Source organism: Cetorhinus maximus, chromosome 9 (genome assembly GCF_964194155.1).
Source record: "Cetorhinus maximus chromosome 9, sCetMax3.hap1.1, whole genome shotgun sequence".
In the NCBI taxonomy this organism is placed as follows: domain Eukaryota; kingdom Metazoa; phylum Chordata; class Chondrichthyes; order Lamniformes; family Cetorhinidae; genus Cetorhinus; species Cetorhinus maximus.
Genome location: NC_135887.1, coordinates 29923240 through 29937973, shown reverse-complemented (window position 1 = coordinate 29937973; position 14734 = coordinate 29923240). Strand labels below are relative to the sequence as shown.

General features: G+C 38.6%; 1 protein-coding gene across 13 annotated transcripts in view; it reads left to right on the top strand.

Moving 5' to 3' along the window:
- Nucleotides 1-14734, top strand: part of LOC144684536 (general transcription factor II-I-like) — a 188307-nt gene that overhangs the window by 75111 nt on the left and 98462 nt on the right. For all 13 annotated transcript variants that reach the window (XM_078548414.1, XM_078548416.1, XM_078548412.1 and 10 more), the window contains 3 exons: nucleotides 351-379; nucleotides 9882-9933; nucleotides 14087-14136. In XM_078548414.1, coding sequence (XP_078404540.1) covers nucleotides 351-379; nucleotides 9882-9933; nucleotides 14087-14136 — 131 coding nt within the window. The remainder of the gene's footprint in view (nucleotides 1-350; nucleotides 380-9881; nucleotides 9934-14086; nucleotides 14137-14734) is intronic.

The following is a 14734-nucleotide window of genomic DNA, read 5'->3' as shown; positions in this document are numbered from 1 at the left end:
AAAAATTGAGAGTTTGCTTCAAAAGCCAGCGGTTGTAACAGATTTATAAATCTCAGTGAAGACTTTAAAGCACTTTAACCATTAATGGGTAAACTCCTAGTCCATTTCAATTTTGAAGAAAACTTCAATGTTCCCAACATGCAAGACGAGAATCTGCACAATTTGTTCTCTTGTGTTTTCAGACTACTCTGTTGCCTGCCAATAGGAAGCTGATATATATAATTAGCAAGCTTCACAAAACACTACGTCTACACATTCGTTTTTAAAGTACTGATATTAAACATGTTTGAACTGTTGAGAGTTTGTACGTGGTTATCAATACTATGCAATCACTTTTTCTTTTAATCCAGGCCATTTCTGGATGCCTCCATTCAGCAAGGTAAGTTGCTTCTGATGCATAATTTAGCATTTTTATGTGTGCAACGTATTTTACACTACCATGGTATAACCCTGATGAATATCGAATTAGATTCAGTTTATAAAATTATGACCCAAGTGCATGATTATGAAGAAATCTTTCCAAGGGATGTATCAGTGATCCACTTAGCAACTCGGTCTGCTCACAAACACTTGAGAATTTTGCAGAAAATGATTGACTCCTAAAATTTCTTTTCATGAATTTTCGTAGTATTTTGATAAGGTTTCTGAGGAACATGGAAAATAGTGATTCCTAGGCATTAATGTGAGGGATTAAGAAACCTAAATGTTAATTATATCAATTGAAGTTAAGTACGTACAGGTGCTGGGCATTGATTGCAAAGTTACTTGAGCACATATGAAGAGACACTGCCTGACACAAAAGGGAAGAGGAGTCAGGAGATAAGCACTGAATGTTTCACTCTGTGAATAAATACTCCATGTAAAGACTGGCTTTGGATTCTTCCTTCAACTGGTGAATAGGAATATAACATGGTAGCAGAGAATGGTTGCCTAAAGGTGAAGGTTGGAAACTTAAAGGGAAAATAATTTTCAAACGGACGATTACAATCCTAGTGGCTATTGTGGAAAAATCGCGAAAGCAAGTGTTAAATTGTCAGGACATGATTATCTTTGGATGTTTTCAGTGTCTAAACCACATGACCAGTAGAAGAATGAAGTGGATATGTGGACACGGGTTACCTGTTTTTCTCCTTGATAGGGATGTATGCCTTTGGCATTATCGCTTCCTAACAAAAGTAAAATCAGAAGCAAGGTACTTTGAGCTGGATGCCTGCCGGTTGGATACTAATTAAGGTTTGGACCTTCTATTGGGGGTCATGAATGAAATTTGCAAAGATTATTTATTGGGTACCTAATGGCATGGACAGACTTTGATAGACAGTCATTCTATGGAGGAATATATCATGGACTTTAACAGACTGTCTAAAAGACTGAAGAAATTCAATTTGGCGATGCATGGTTTAGTATTAGTATTTAAATTGCTGGAATGTGCAAGGGTGCCTCATATGGATGTATTCCTGGTTCTAACTGGTGTTATGGACAGGAGGGGTTTAATTTAAACAGCCCTGATTTCTCCCCCCTCCACCTGTCTGTAAACAGGTGTTTTTAATTTGTTTCCTCTTTATAAGTGGACGGCATTTTTCCCAACTCCTTGGTTTCAATTAATAACCCCTCGGCAAACTCGTGATAGGATGAACGCTGAGGGTTAGTTTATTAGCACACACAAACGATGGGGGGAGGGTAGTAACATGGCTTCCTTTTCACTCATAGAATATAAGAGGGGGATAGAGAGAGATTTACAGGGCAAAAACCACAGAAAATAATTATTGTTTCATGTATGTCCAGAATCAAAGTCCAATGGTGTATTCCTTCACAGAGGTCAGCAGGCTGAGCTGATGCTGGATAATTCACTCTTCCAGTAGAGTTGACTTCCATGAAGGGATAGTGGAAATGGACTAGTCTTCTAGGTGATGGTACACAAGTTCCAGTAGAAACAGTACAGATGGGGCCAGGCATTCAAACCTGGACAGTGCCCCTTTTCTGTGCTGTTTTTAGGCAGATGGAAACATGGCAGACTGAGCTTTGTAGTACAGTAAGACTGTATAACTGATTCTCCCAGCTAGAGGTTCATTTCACATGACTCCCATCTCTCCACACCACCATTGACAAAGAATGTATATAACTCATCTGGGTCCTCAAGGTTGTTAAATGTCCCAGCCATTAAGAATTGGAGGGAAGGTTGCAAGGCTCTTTGTCCTAGCCTACTAGTAGACTCAGGTTGGCCAGCCTGGGTTCTGAAATGCAAATGGCCTTTATATAGTTCCCCTTTAATTTGGTCTCTGCAGCCCACAGGGGGGTTGTTTGGGTCTCCAGAGATAACGAGATGCAAATTTCTTCGAAACTGCCAAATAGCTCTTATTGTTCGTGGGTCGAGACATAGCTTCTGCCATTTTAAAAGGTCATTGCCCAGTTTTAAAATTTTAAGAGTGTGAGGTGTTAGTCCTGTTACACTGGGGTTTGGTTCTCAGAAGGTTCCCTGTTGGAACTGTTAGCTGCTTCCTTCAAGAAAAATCCTGTAGGTGTTACGGTACAGCGGATGGTAAATGCCAAGCTACTCAAATCTGAGGGGGAAACTTGAAACGGCTGCCACAACTGTTTTCCAATTTGTACTTTATTTCAAGATGCATGCCTTGAATTCAGCAGTAATGAGCCCACCAAGACTTAAAGGTTCTCTACAAAACTAAATTAAACATTTATTAATAGAAGAAAAGATTTTAAGCACATATATAGGTCTACAAATTACTGCAATAACTCTTAAATCCCCTAATTAACCTGACTCCTAGTTACACCTCCATTAAGGCAACAATAAAACAAAATAGATTTCGACAGACCCAGGCAAAGCACACAATACCCTGGACAGTGATGTTCACAGTGAGTTTTCTTAGCTTCAGTTCCTGTAGACAGCAACTTAATTCATAGAGGCTGGAGCTTTTCACACTTGTTAGATCTTAGAATTCCTTTTTCCTTACACATAACCTCATCTCCTTTATACATGTTTCTCCCTTTTTAACGTAAATTCCATTGTTCCAATATATCGTTGCAACTTTACTTTTTCCATAATATAAATCTTCCTTAATACTTATATAATCAGTAACTTTTGGGATAAATAAACACACTGTTTGACCTAGCTTCATATGGCTAGGTGTAACATCTCATCATCTCCTTGAATTTCAACTACTCTGGTTTATCTAAAAACGTAAATGTTACTTCACAACTTGCATTCTAAAATTTCAGGCATGTTTATGTATTTAGCATTTCGAACCTAGCTTCCCTTTTGATCACTCAAAAATCACAGACTAGCTGCGTGCAATTCAATTAAATCCGCCCCCCCCCCTCACCTGCAAACATCCACACACAAACTAATCCAACCCCCACTACTAACCTACCTTTACAATAAATCACAGTATTATGAAAATTGTCACATTTTCATGACAGTAGGAGCAATCATTTTTGGCAGCCTTGGGAAAAATTGGCATATTATGCGATGTCACAAAGAATAGAGGACTCTGCTGCATTTCGAGATCGCCCAGATACTGGATATAGGTGTCAGTATAACAAAACAGTTACAGATAGGAAGAATTGGGGTGAAAGCACCTTTAGTAGGTATGGATATCACAGCAGAATATAGGATTGGACCAGCAATAATAGGTTAATAAACTCTAGGAATGCCTGGGGAATAGGTAACAGGTGTTTCAGTTGTGACTCAAAATATCATTATGCGATGAACCGCCCAAGGCAAAAAATCAGGGCCTTTGAAGTGACATATGATGCAGAGAATTCTGAGGCTGAAGATGGTGATGATGATTAATCAAAATGAATTTTACTAGTCACAAGGAGCTTTAATCTGGTGATGTGTGATAGTAGCGGATTCATTCAACTGTGCTGTGTTAACAGTTGTATCTCGACAGTATATGGAACAGATTGGTTAAAATGTTGCATAGATTCGCTTAGCAGTGAGGATCATTGCAGATTAAGGAGTATGCAAGTTCTACTTAGGTTTGATGACAGCACATTGAGGCCACTAAGAGAGTGGTGATTCCATGCAAAATAGCTGGAGTAAGCCACTTTATCAGTATCGATGTAGTCTCTAGTAAGATATCCTTGCTGTTGAGTAAGCCTTCCGTGAAAAAGGCACAAATGAAACTGGACATGGAGCATGATAAAGCTATTGTTTTTTGGAAAGTCGGTGGATCTGCAGCAGTTCAAGTAGGCATCTCACCACCACCACCTCAAGGGCAGTTATGGATGGGCAATAAATGTAGGCCTAGCCAGCAATGCCCACGTCCCATGAATGAATTTTTTTAAAAATCAGCAGTTTACTCAGGGCATTATTGCATTCCCCTAACAGTACCTGATGAAATACTATTGGCATCAGGTGGTAAGAATCAGAGGGGAAAAAAGGCAAATTTTCTTAAAGTTTCACAGACAATTTGCTCATCTTCAGAATTTTTAATCTTTGTGACAATAGATGCAGGTGTGATTGATGAAGAGTATATAAGCCTCTTCGAGGTTATTGCAAAGTGTGATATTTGTTTTCTAAAAAAATTTGGAGGGCACCACATCCCACTAAACCTTCCATTTGCATGTGACTTTCATGAGTTTCCACGGATCTAAAGGTATGAAAAAAGACATTTTTATTCTACACTTCATAGACATGGCAACCCCGGTTTTAGTCTTTCCACAATTGTACATGGCAGGGACAAAAGCCTTAAAATAGATAAAAGTCACAGAGAAGTGGATAGGGACTGGACTTGGGGCATCAGCTAAGTTCCTGACTGCTAATGGAGGGGAATTTGCTAACAATGAGTTAGAGGTGTGGGAAAACATGAACATTATGGTCATGAATACGACAGCCGAAAGTGCTACATAAAATCCTAGATCAACCAAACTGCAAGTTGAGAACTCCACTGGCATGGATGTTTCATACAAAGAATTTGCTTCAGCTGGTTGAAAGGTTTAGTCCCCCTCAATTGGTCTATGGGAGAAATCGCAAATTGTCTTCTGTGCTGGACGATTGCTCTGGAAGATACTCCACTTAGTTCCACTTTTTCTGCGCATTTGAATGCTTTGCATACAGGGAGAAGGGCTTTCGTAAAGGCTGAGGTTGCCAAAAAATTTGGAGTTTTAAGGTACTGTATAAGACCGTCTGAGGTAGACATCAAGGTCAGAGTTGGCGACTTAGGCCAGATACTTGGGACTTAACTGGATACTGGAAATGTTACACAATTTAATTTCCGGTATAATTCGGAGCTTAACCAGCATAACTGAACTGAGCACCACTACCAAACTTTTTCTCCACCCCCTCTCCCCCAACCTGATCCGACTGCCTGACTCGACTACCCATCCAACCAACTATTTCTGCTGCAGCCAGGATTGGCTGAAAATGTGCAATAATTGGGATGCAGAAAACTTCGCCAACAGTAGCAATGTGCCCAGCATTGCTGCTGTTTGGAAGATCTGAGCCATTAATGAGAGACAAAACAAACTGAATTAGTTAGTTAGAAGCAATTTGGAATTTATTCTGAAGTACCTGATGGGGCCACCCAGCCTTGTCATAGAGAAGGATTTGTACTGAAAAAGTCCGTGCAGATTGGGACTTGTAAGGCTAAAGTGAGAGTAGTTCCTCAGAGATTCGAAGAGAGATCGGGCAATACAGATGTTAGAGTGGGAAAAGTAATCCTGACCTTTTAGCTCTTTTGGCCACATATTCATGGAAGTGTAGATCAACTGACATAAAAGCTGCAATTCTACAGGCTGATAAATTTCAGAGAAGGGTGTTTCTGAAACTGCCTAAAGAGACAAGTGATGCAGAACGGAAACCATGGAAACTAATCAAATGCATTTATGGCCTGAATGATGCCTTGAAGGTGTTTTTTTTTCAGTGGGCTCTGTTTTGCTGATAGTAGGCCGTATTTAACCAAAAGAAAATCCCCTTAATGTTTTATTGCTATCAAAAGGGAAAACTTTCAGGCATCTCCATGGTGCATGTTGGTGATTTCTTATGGGCTGGTACTGGAATTTGAGAAATGAGCTATAAATAAGATTAAAGTGGAACTTAAGATTGGAAATCAGGCTTCAGGGGCTTTTAAATATATTGGTTTAGATATTAAGCAAATAAGTCTGAAGTAACTTGAATCAACAATCCTATTTATACTCTTTCGAGTTATCAACAGTCACAGATTGCAACTCTTTGAGTACAATCACAGTTCTTGGTTTTCCGGGAGTGGGACGTGAACCCACAACCCTCTGATTCAAAGGCAAGGGTGCTATGAACTGAGCCACAGCTGACACCTCATCAACAATCCTATTTAGAGAACATTACTTCTATCCTGGTTAATCATGCTAGGTCATCACAGAAAGATGATATCACAACTAAAAGAGAGCAGTTGCTAAGCTTAATTGGTCAGTTGAATTGGTTATGTACTCAGACAAGACAGGATGCTAGTTTTCATGTATTGGAGCAAAGTACTGCGATGAAGCACCCTAAAGTCAAGGGTGTTTTAAGGGATAATAAAACATTTAAAAAGATGAACATGGAGAAATGTGTACTTATGTTTCCATCCTTCGGACCCAAAGAACATGAAATTAGTTATTCATAGTAATGCCTCTCATACTAACCTTAGGGATGGGTATTCGAATGCAATGGGTTTCACAATATTTTTGGTGGTGAAAATGGAAAATGTTGCCCTTTAGCCCAGGAGGCTAAGAAAATAATTAGGTTGTTAAATGTATTTTAGCTGCAGAAATAAAGCAGTGAATATGGGGATTCTATTTGTCAAATATTTCAGGAGAAATTCTTTACAAAGGAAGATAGTTTTGCCCATTGAATGTTATATAGATAATCATTCTTTGTGGAGTAACGTACACGCTACAAAAAGTATGAGTGAAAAATGATTATGACTTGATCATGCTAGATTGTAACAAATGTTGGAGAGAAGAAAGGAAATCTCCCAAGATAATTGATGACTTGCATCAACCCATTTTATTTGATTGCTTCACATAAATAAGTGCTTTTACAAAGATATTGTTGGGGGTACCGGAAGAGGGGCGTCTCATAATGTCATGCTTTGTACAGAATATGTAAAAAAAAAAAAAAAATTTTTCTGATTTGTTTTGAAATACTGATTTTGCATATTTACTGTTAAAGTTTTAGTTAGAGAAAGAAAGGAATATGTTAATTGTAACAATTAAAAGTGCATACAGGTGGAAGGCATTGATTAGATGGCTACTTGAGCATCTATAAAGAGACACATAGTGACACAGGAGCGAGTGGAGTCAGGATATATATACCTGTAATGTTTCGCTATGTGAATAAATCTATTCTAAGTAAAGACTGGCTTTGGATTCTTCCTTCACCAACTGGCTATCAAGAATATAACACTAAACACTGATGGATTGCAACTGGCACATGAACAAATTGGAGTCCATGTCTGGCATTTTTTTACATTTTGCTTTCATAGTGTCGGAGATTGAAGAATAAGTGTTGTACAAGAAATGAAATACTAAAGAGCCTTTAGTATGTAGGAAACGTGTAATTACAATCCCACATATTAGCTGTAAGGTTTCATGTGCCCTCTATCCACCCTTTGCTTAGCTAATGCTCAATATGGAAGGTGAGTGCACAAAATCACTAGAGTTCAGCAACAGCGTAATATTTGAAAGAAAAAGGTGTGGCATTTTCAGAAATAACTGGAGCAATCATTTGAAATCCAACCCTTCCATTGCCATCCAACCTATTAAAGATAGTAAATGACAATGGGTGACAGTGGACAACCATGCCCTATTCTTCATGAGCGAGAGAGAGATTTCTGTAGTCTTTCATTTGCATGGATCTTGGGGCTGGAGTGCACTTTCAATTAAAATCCCAGATTTGGTGAAATCATCCAATTGAACTGAGTCACAACGTTAAAGTTTCAAAAATCACAGAAACAATATTTCAGACCATTGTGCACTAACTGGCTACTGGACTATCAGTGACTCCTGTCAATTAATGTTCACTGTGAGCCAAGCACTATTTCCAAGGCTGCTAGGAGTTGCCCTACTGAGGACGGCAATGAGCCAGGGAGTTAGAATTCAAAATTCATGAGAAACTTTGTGGAAAGTAAAGGATACGCCAAACTGCTCAGAACTACGTGAAGTCCATGTTGATGGCACGTAATTACGAGACTTCAGCAAAGAAGTAGAGGGCACCAATGGTATTTGTACCATTTTTTTAACAAAGTAGCCGATGGCCAATTTGTTATTAATGCACCCCAGTTCCCAGATATGGGTGTATTCACTTCACTGGACACACTCTCAATGATAGCAGCTGGTTTCTACTTCAAATGTTCCTAGTTACAAATTTGTATATCTATAAAGAAACTACAGGATTTCCTATATCCTGAAAGTAGATTGATCTGCTGGCTAAATATATTTGGGCAAAATGATTTCCTTCAAATACTTTTTTTCAGGTTCAGGCTATTTACTGGCAGCTTGACTGATCCTTCTGCAGTTTTAGGGCTTTAAATTGTCAAAAATATGATTAGGTTCCCTGATTGCTATATTTGAAGAAAGTCACTGTAAATCTGACATATTCCTGAGTACTAGTAAAAGACTTAAAGTTCAACATTTGTTAGGTGTAATATTTTTATAGTTAATTAAACATTGCCAAGACAAGTAGTGTTGATGGAATAATTTATGTTCCAATATTGGGCCATAATTTGCTGTGAATATAGTGGTGAAGCTAATGGCACTTTATTATTTATGTGCAAATGGTACAATAACTTTAGGAGAAGGCACCAATGGGTAGTTAAACTCAAATATCCTAAAGTTACTGTCCAAATTGAGCCGCTCTGTGCTAACTTTATGAAAATGATATCTTGGTGTCTGACTCACGAATAAAATGCACTGAAAGGTGTGAACTTGATTTATTTGCACAGTAGATACAAGTAAATTCTCAAAGTTTTGGTTTTCGCTGTTTAAGTTTAAGTACAAGTACTGTTTTAATCACGTGATGTGTTAAATATTGCCAGTTCACCTTAATGAAAATTAACTTGTTCAGGGTTTACTTGTTAAAGATATAAAAAAATGGAAAAAAAACTTCTGTCTTTTCCCCCCTCTGAATTCAGTCTTTCTATCCCTCCCATTATTTCTCTTTCTGTACTTGATTTGAATTCATCAAATGATACAGCATAGAAGGAGACCATTCGGCCCATCATGATTGCATTGGCTCTTCCTTCATACAATTCTGTTACTTGCCTTCTGCATCCTGTCCAAGACCTTGACATCCTTTCAATGTGACCCTCAGCACTTAGCTGAGGCCTAACCACTGTTTTATAAAAGTTTAATATAACTTCCTTGCTTTTATAATCTGTTCCTCTTTTAATAAAGCTGAGGATCCCACTCATAACTTACATTTTGTTCTCAATCCTTGTACTGTTAATTTCATAACTTTTCCAATCTGGCCAGGGAGCTATGCAGTTGCTTGCCTTGTCACTCAGGTTTCAGGCACTTTATTTTCATCACTGTGACATTGTAAGCTTAACCTTTTATATCAACTTGCCATGCAAAAACTTAAAAATCTAAAAATGCAAGGGCAAGTCTAACCAGTAGTTGTTGTGAGATGCCCTGCTATTGGAAATCATGACCCAGTGTTTGCACTGAGAGGAAAATTCTATTCTGTCCCTTTTTAAATGCTACCAGTTCTTCCCAGTTAGAACTCCTTCAATTTAACACTGCTGATTGTGTGCCAATTATCCTGTATTTGATGCCTCTGCCATCTGCTGGTGTAAATTCAGACTACTCATTCTCTGTTTGATTCTAATGTGAAATGTAAAGTGAACAGTTGTTTTCAATAATTTAGAATTATTTAAATTATTGAATTAATTATTATTTTTCTATAGTGGAAACAAAACAGCCAACTGGAAAGGAGAATGCACAGATACCAGCTGCCAGGTGAGAAGGAAAATGCAGGTTAATAAAAGTAAATTGATTTTTCTTGTGTCCTTGCAGTTTTTGTGGCAATACTCTGCACTCGCTGTGTGATCTTGATCTCTTACCCTCACCTGCCTGTCTCTTTCTTCCTCTCTCCCCTCTATCTGCTTTTCCTTGTTACCCACTTTGTGTCTGTTCTGTGATTCTGGATAGATCTGTATACTCATGTGATCTGTGTCTTTCTCCTCTACCTCAATTTTCTCTCCAATATTTTTCCCTCTTCCGTCTCCCCCATTCTTTAAGACTCTGTCTCTGTCCCTCCTCCATTTTGTCTATCTGACTGTATGTCTCTCTCATTCTGTCTGTACATCTGTCTCCCATTCTCTGTCTCCCCCTCTCACCACACTCTGTCCCTCACTCTTCCCATTCCATATGGCTATTGCTCTTCTTTCCTTCCCTCACCGCCAGCGCCCCCCACCCACCGCGTTCTCTCACTTTCTGGCTTTTATTTTGCTCTTTCTTTCCTATTGATTGACTTGTGCACATTGATTTTCCCATCTGCATTTCTATTCTCTTGCCCAAAATGTTGATTAGCAGTACTGTTATATTCAAATATAGAATTTTTAACTGGGTGAGTAGCAGGAATTTTATTGCTTGTGGGCACCCGAGGATAGACTGAACAATACCAGGTAGAGATACAATAGTGCACGATGGAGCAAACTGGTGCAAATTTTTTTCCCCTTAAAGATCAAAATTAATATAAACTGAGGCTGGGTGGAGCTGTGGGAGGCTTAAATACATAAACGTGGCAAGGGATGAAGGTGCGATAGAAGTATTTATAGACGTGCATAAATTATGAAATTTGACCATAAAAATTTGAGGAAATATATTGGCTCTTTGCTAGATTGAGTGTTTAGCCTTGTATCTTGGCTTCATGTATAGATCCATTTAATTACAGAAAACAAACAGAACTCTATTCATTTTCAACAGTATGGATGAACACAGTGGTTGAAATCATCACAGCGACATAGTTATATGGTGACCAAGATTGGGAAATAAATACTCCAGGGTGTACACTATTTCAAAAAGACAGGCAACATGGCAAAGGAGGGAGGCATAGCCCTGATTTATAAAGGGTGACATAAGGCCATTAGAGAGGAAAGATCTTGGCTTAGAAGATCATGAAATAGGGATTAGCAAGAGTCAGAAAATGCTCGCGGGAGTAGTTTATAGGCCTCCTAATGGTCGTCATACTGTTGGACAGAACATTAAATACAAAATTATTGCCATATGTAACAAAGGCAATGTAATAATTGTGGATGATTTTAACCTTCAATAGATGGGACCAATCAAATTGGCAAAGGTAGTCTTGAAGATGAGTTTGTAGAATGCTTTCATGACAGTTTTTTGGAGCAATATGTTGTGGAACCAAATAGGGAGAAAGCTATTTTATATCTAGTATTTTTAATGAGGCGGGATTAATTAGTAGTCTTATAGTAAAAGATCCACTGGAAACTAGTGATCACCATAATTCAATTCCATGTTAAGTTTGAAAGCAACGTAATCCAGTCACAAGCAAGAATCTTAAACCTAAACAAAGCTACTTACACAGGTATGATAGAACTAGCTCAAGTTAATTAGGTAAATAGATTAAAAGGTATGGCAGCAAATAAACAGTGGGAAACATTTTTAAAAGTTCAAAATGTTCGACAAAAATACATTCCATTGAAAAAACAAAAAATTCACCAAGAAAGATCCATCTGTGGTTTACCAAAGAGGTTAAGAATAGTATTAGATTAAAAGATGCTTATAATCTTGAAAAGAATGGTAGTAAGCCTGAGGATTGGGAGTGTTTCTTAGAAACCAGCAAAGGGCCACAAAAAAGTTGATAAGGGAAAAAGAATGAGAAAAACTAGTCAGCACTATGAAAGCAGATTGTAAGAGCTTTTACAAGTACATAAAGAGGTAGAATGTGGCTAAAATAAACATTGGTCCCTGAGAAGTAGAGACAGGAGAAATTATCATTGGGAATGAGGAAATGGCACAGACATTGAAAAAATATTTTGTCTGTCTTCGCAGTAGAAGACACAATTTGCATACCAGAACTAGAGGGTAAAATGGGGGTTAAAAAGTGAGGTAATTAATTTCAGCTGAGAAAACGTACTGGAGAAATTTAAGGGACTAAAAACTGACAAATTCTCAGTACCTGATGCCTGGGAGTTCTTTTGTGGAAATTGTGGAGAGCCAAGGCCCTAATGAGAGTGAGAAATGTAAGTAATGAAAAAGTACTAGATAAATTAATGGGATACAAAGCTGAGAAGTCCCCTGAACTTGGTGGCGTACCGCCTAGGATTCTCTAAGAGGTGGCTGCAGATATGATGAAGGCATAAATTGTGATCTTCCAAAATTCCCTAGATTCTGGAATGCTCCCAACAGATTGGAAGTTAGCAAATGTAGCACTGTTATGAAGAAAGGAAGGAGAAAGAAAATGGGGAACTGCAGGCCTGTTCGACTGACATCAGTTGTCAGGAAAGTGCTGGAATCTATTAATAAGGAAGCCCTTACTATGTTTTTCTAAGTGCATTGTTATGATGAGAACAAGTCGTTATGGGAAAGGGAAATTCAGCAGCGAAAGGCATATTGTGTTTGACAAATTTTATTAGGGTTTTTTTGAGGATGTAATTAGGGTAGAAAAGGGGGAACCAGTGGATGTAGTATACTTGGATTACCAGAAGGCATTCAGTAAGGAGCCACACAGAAGATTAATAGGCAAGATAAGGGCTCATGGATTTGGGGGTAATATGTATTAGCATTGATAGAGGATTGGTTAATGGTAGGAAGCAAAATGTAGGGATAAATGGTGCATTATCAAGTTGGCAAGCTAAGACTAGTGGAATATTGTAAGGATCAGTGCTTGGGCCTCAGCTACTTACAATCTATAATAATTTAGTTGAAGAGACAGATTAATGTATCTAAGCTTGCTGGTGATACAAAGCTGGGTGAAAATGTAAGCTGTGAGGAGGGCACAGAGGCTACTAAGAGATATAGACAGGTTAAATATGTGGGCAATAAGATAGCAAATGGAGTATAATGTGGGGAAGTGTGCGGTTATTCATTTTGGTCATAAGAATAGAAAAGCAGAATATTTTTAAGACGTGAAACTTGTAAGTATTGATGTTCAGTGAGACTTGGGTGTGCTCTTACAAGGAAAACACAGCATGCAGGAGAGCAAGCAATTAGGAAGACAAATGGCATGTTAGCTTTTATTACAATGGGATTGGAGTATAGGAGTAAAGAAGTATTGTTAATAATTGTATAGCGCTTTGTTGAGACCAGAATCACAGTGCAGAAGAGGTCCTTCGGCCAATCGAGTCTGCACCGACACGTGAAAAACACCTGACCTACCTACTTAATCCCATTTACCAGCACTTGGGCACGCCATAACATTCAAGGCTATGGGCCAGGTGCTCATCCAGGTACTTTTTAAAGGATGTGAGACAACCCCCCTCCACCACCGTCCCAGGCAGTGCATTCCAGACCGTCACTACCCTCTGGGTAAAAAAAAGTTTTTCCTCACATCCCCCCTCAAAACCTCCTGCCCCTCACCTTGAACTTATGCCCCCTTGTGACTGACCCTTCAACTAAGGGGAATAGCTGCTCACTTCAAACCTGGAATACTGTGCAGTTTTGGCTTTATATTGAAGGAAGAATGTACTTGCATTAGAAGCAGTACAGCAAAGGTTCACTAGATTAGCGCCTAGGATGAGAGAATTGACCTATGTTGAGAGGCTGAATAAATTGGGTCTATATTCTCTGGAATTTAGAAGAATGTGAGATGATACTGAAACAAACAAGACTGAAGCAGCTTTACAGGGTAAACACAGATTGTTTCTGCTGGCTAAGGAATCGATAACATGGGGGCAGAGTCTCTGCATAAGGAACCGATCATTTGGGTCTGAGATAAGAAAGCTCTTCATTCAAAGAGTTGTGAAACTTTGGAATTCTATATCCCAGAGGGTTGGTAATGCTCCATCATTAAAAGTATTTAAGGTTTGGATAGACAAATTGTTGGTGTCTCAGGGAATCAAGGGGTATGGGGAGCAGGCGGGAAAGTGGAGTTGAAACCAAAGCTTAACCATGATTGTATTAAATGTATTTTGTTTTTATTATATAGCTTTGTTCCAGTTCAGGTGAAAACAGAGCCATCTGATGACAACCAACCTAGTAAGTGGCACTACTTCAAATTCTGAGTGTTGTGGGCTTTTTGGTGAAGAAGAAAACATACCAAATTGATGTGTTATCAGTAGCCACTTAAAATTTCTGTGGTTTATTTTTTATGGTAACTTTTTTTTTTACTTCTGTATTTACTGGTATTTTATGAAAATGTAGTCTGGAATGGCTCAGCGGGTAGCTCTTCTACCTCTGAGCCTGAAGGCTCCGGGTTCAAGTCCCACTCCAGGAATTGTTGGCTATGAAAGAACCCAACCACTGGTGCAGGCAAACCAATGTGTATTGGTGCCAGTCCCCAACCTGGATAAAAATGGGGAGGGTTGAAGGGAGAGTATCTGGCTGTAAAACCACCCACCTAATTCAAAAAGTTGGTTGTTATTGAAGGTGATCAGCCAGCATTGTGGCAACCCAATATAACATGGAAGAAAGAGAAAAGAAGGTAGTTTTCCTAACAGAAGGCACCCATCAATGTAAAATATTGAACAGATGAAGCTCATTTCAGTCTTGCATTTACCTTTTAAGTTTGAAATTGTCCCCATCTCCTAATCTCAATTTATTTTCAAGTAAAATTTCAGACGTGCAAGTTTTGTTT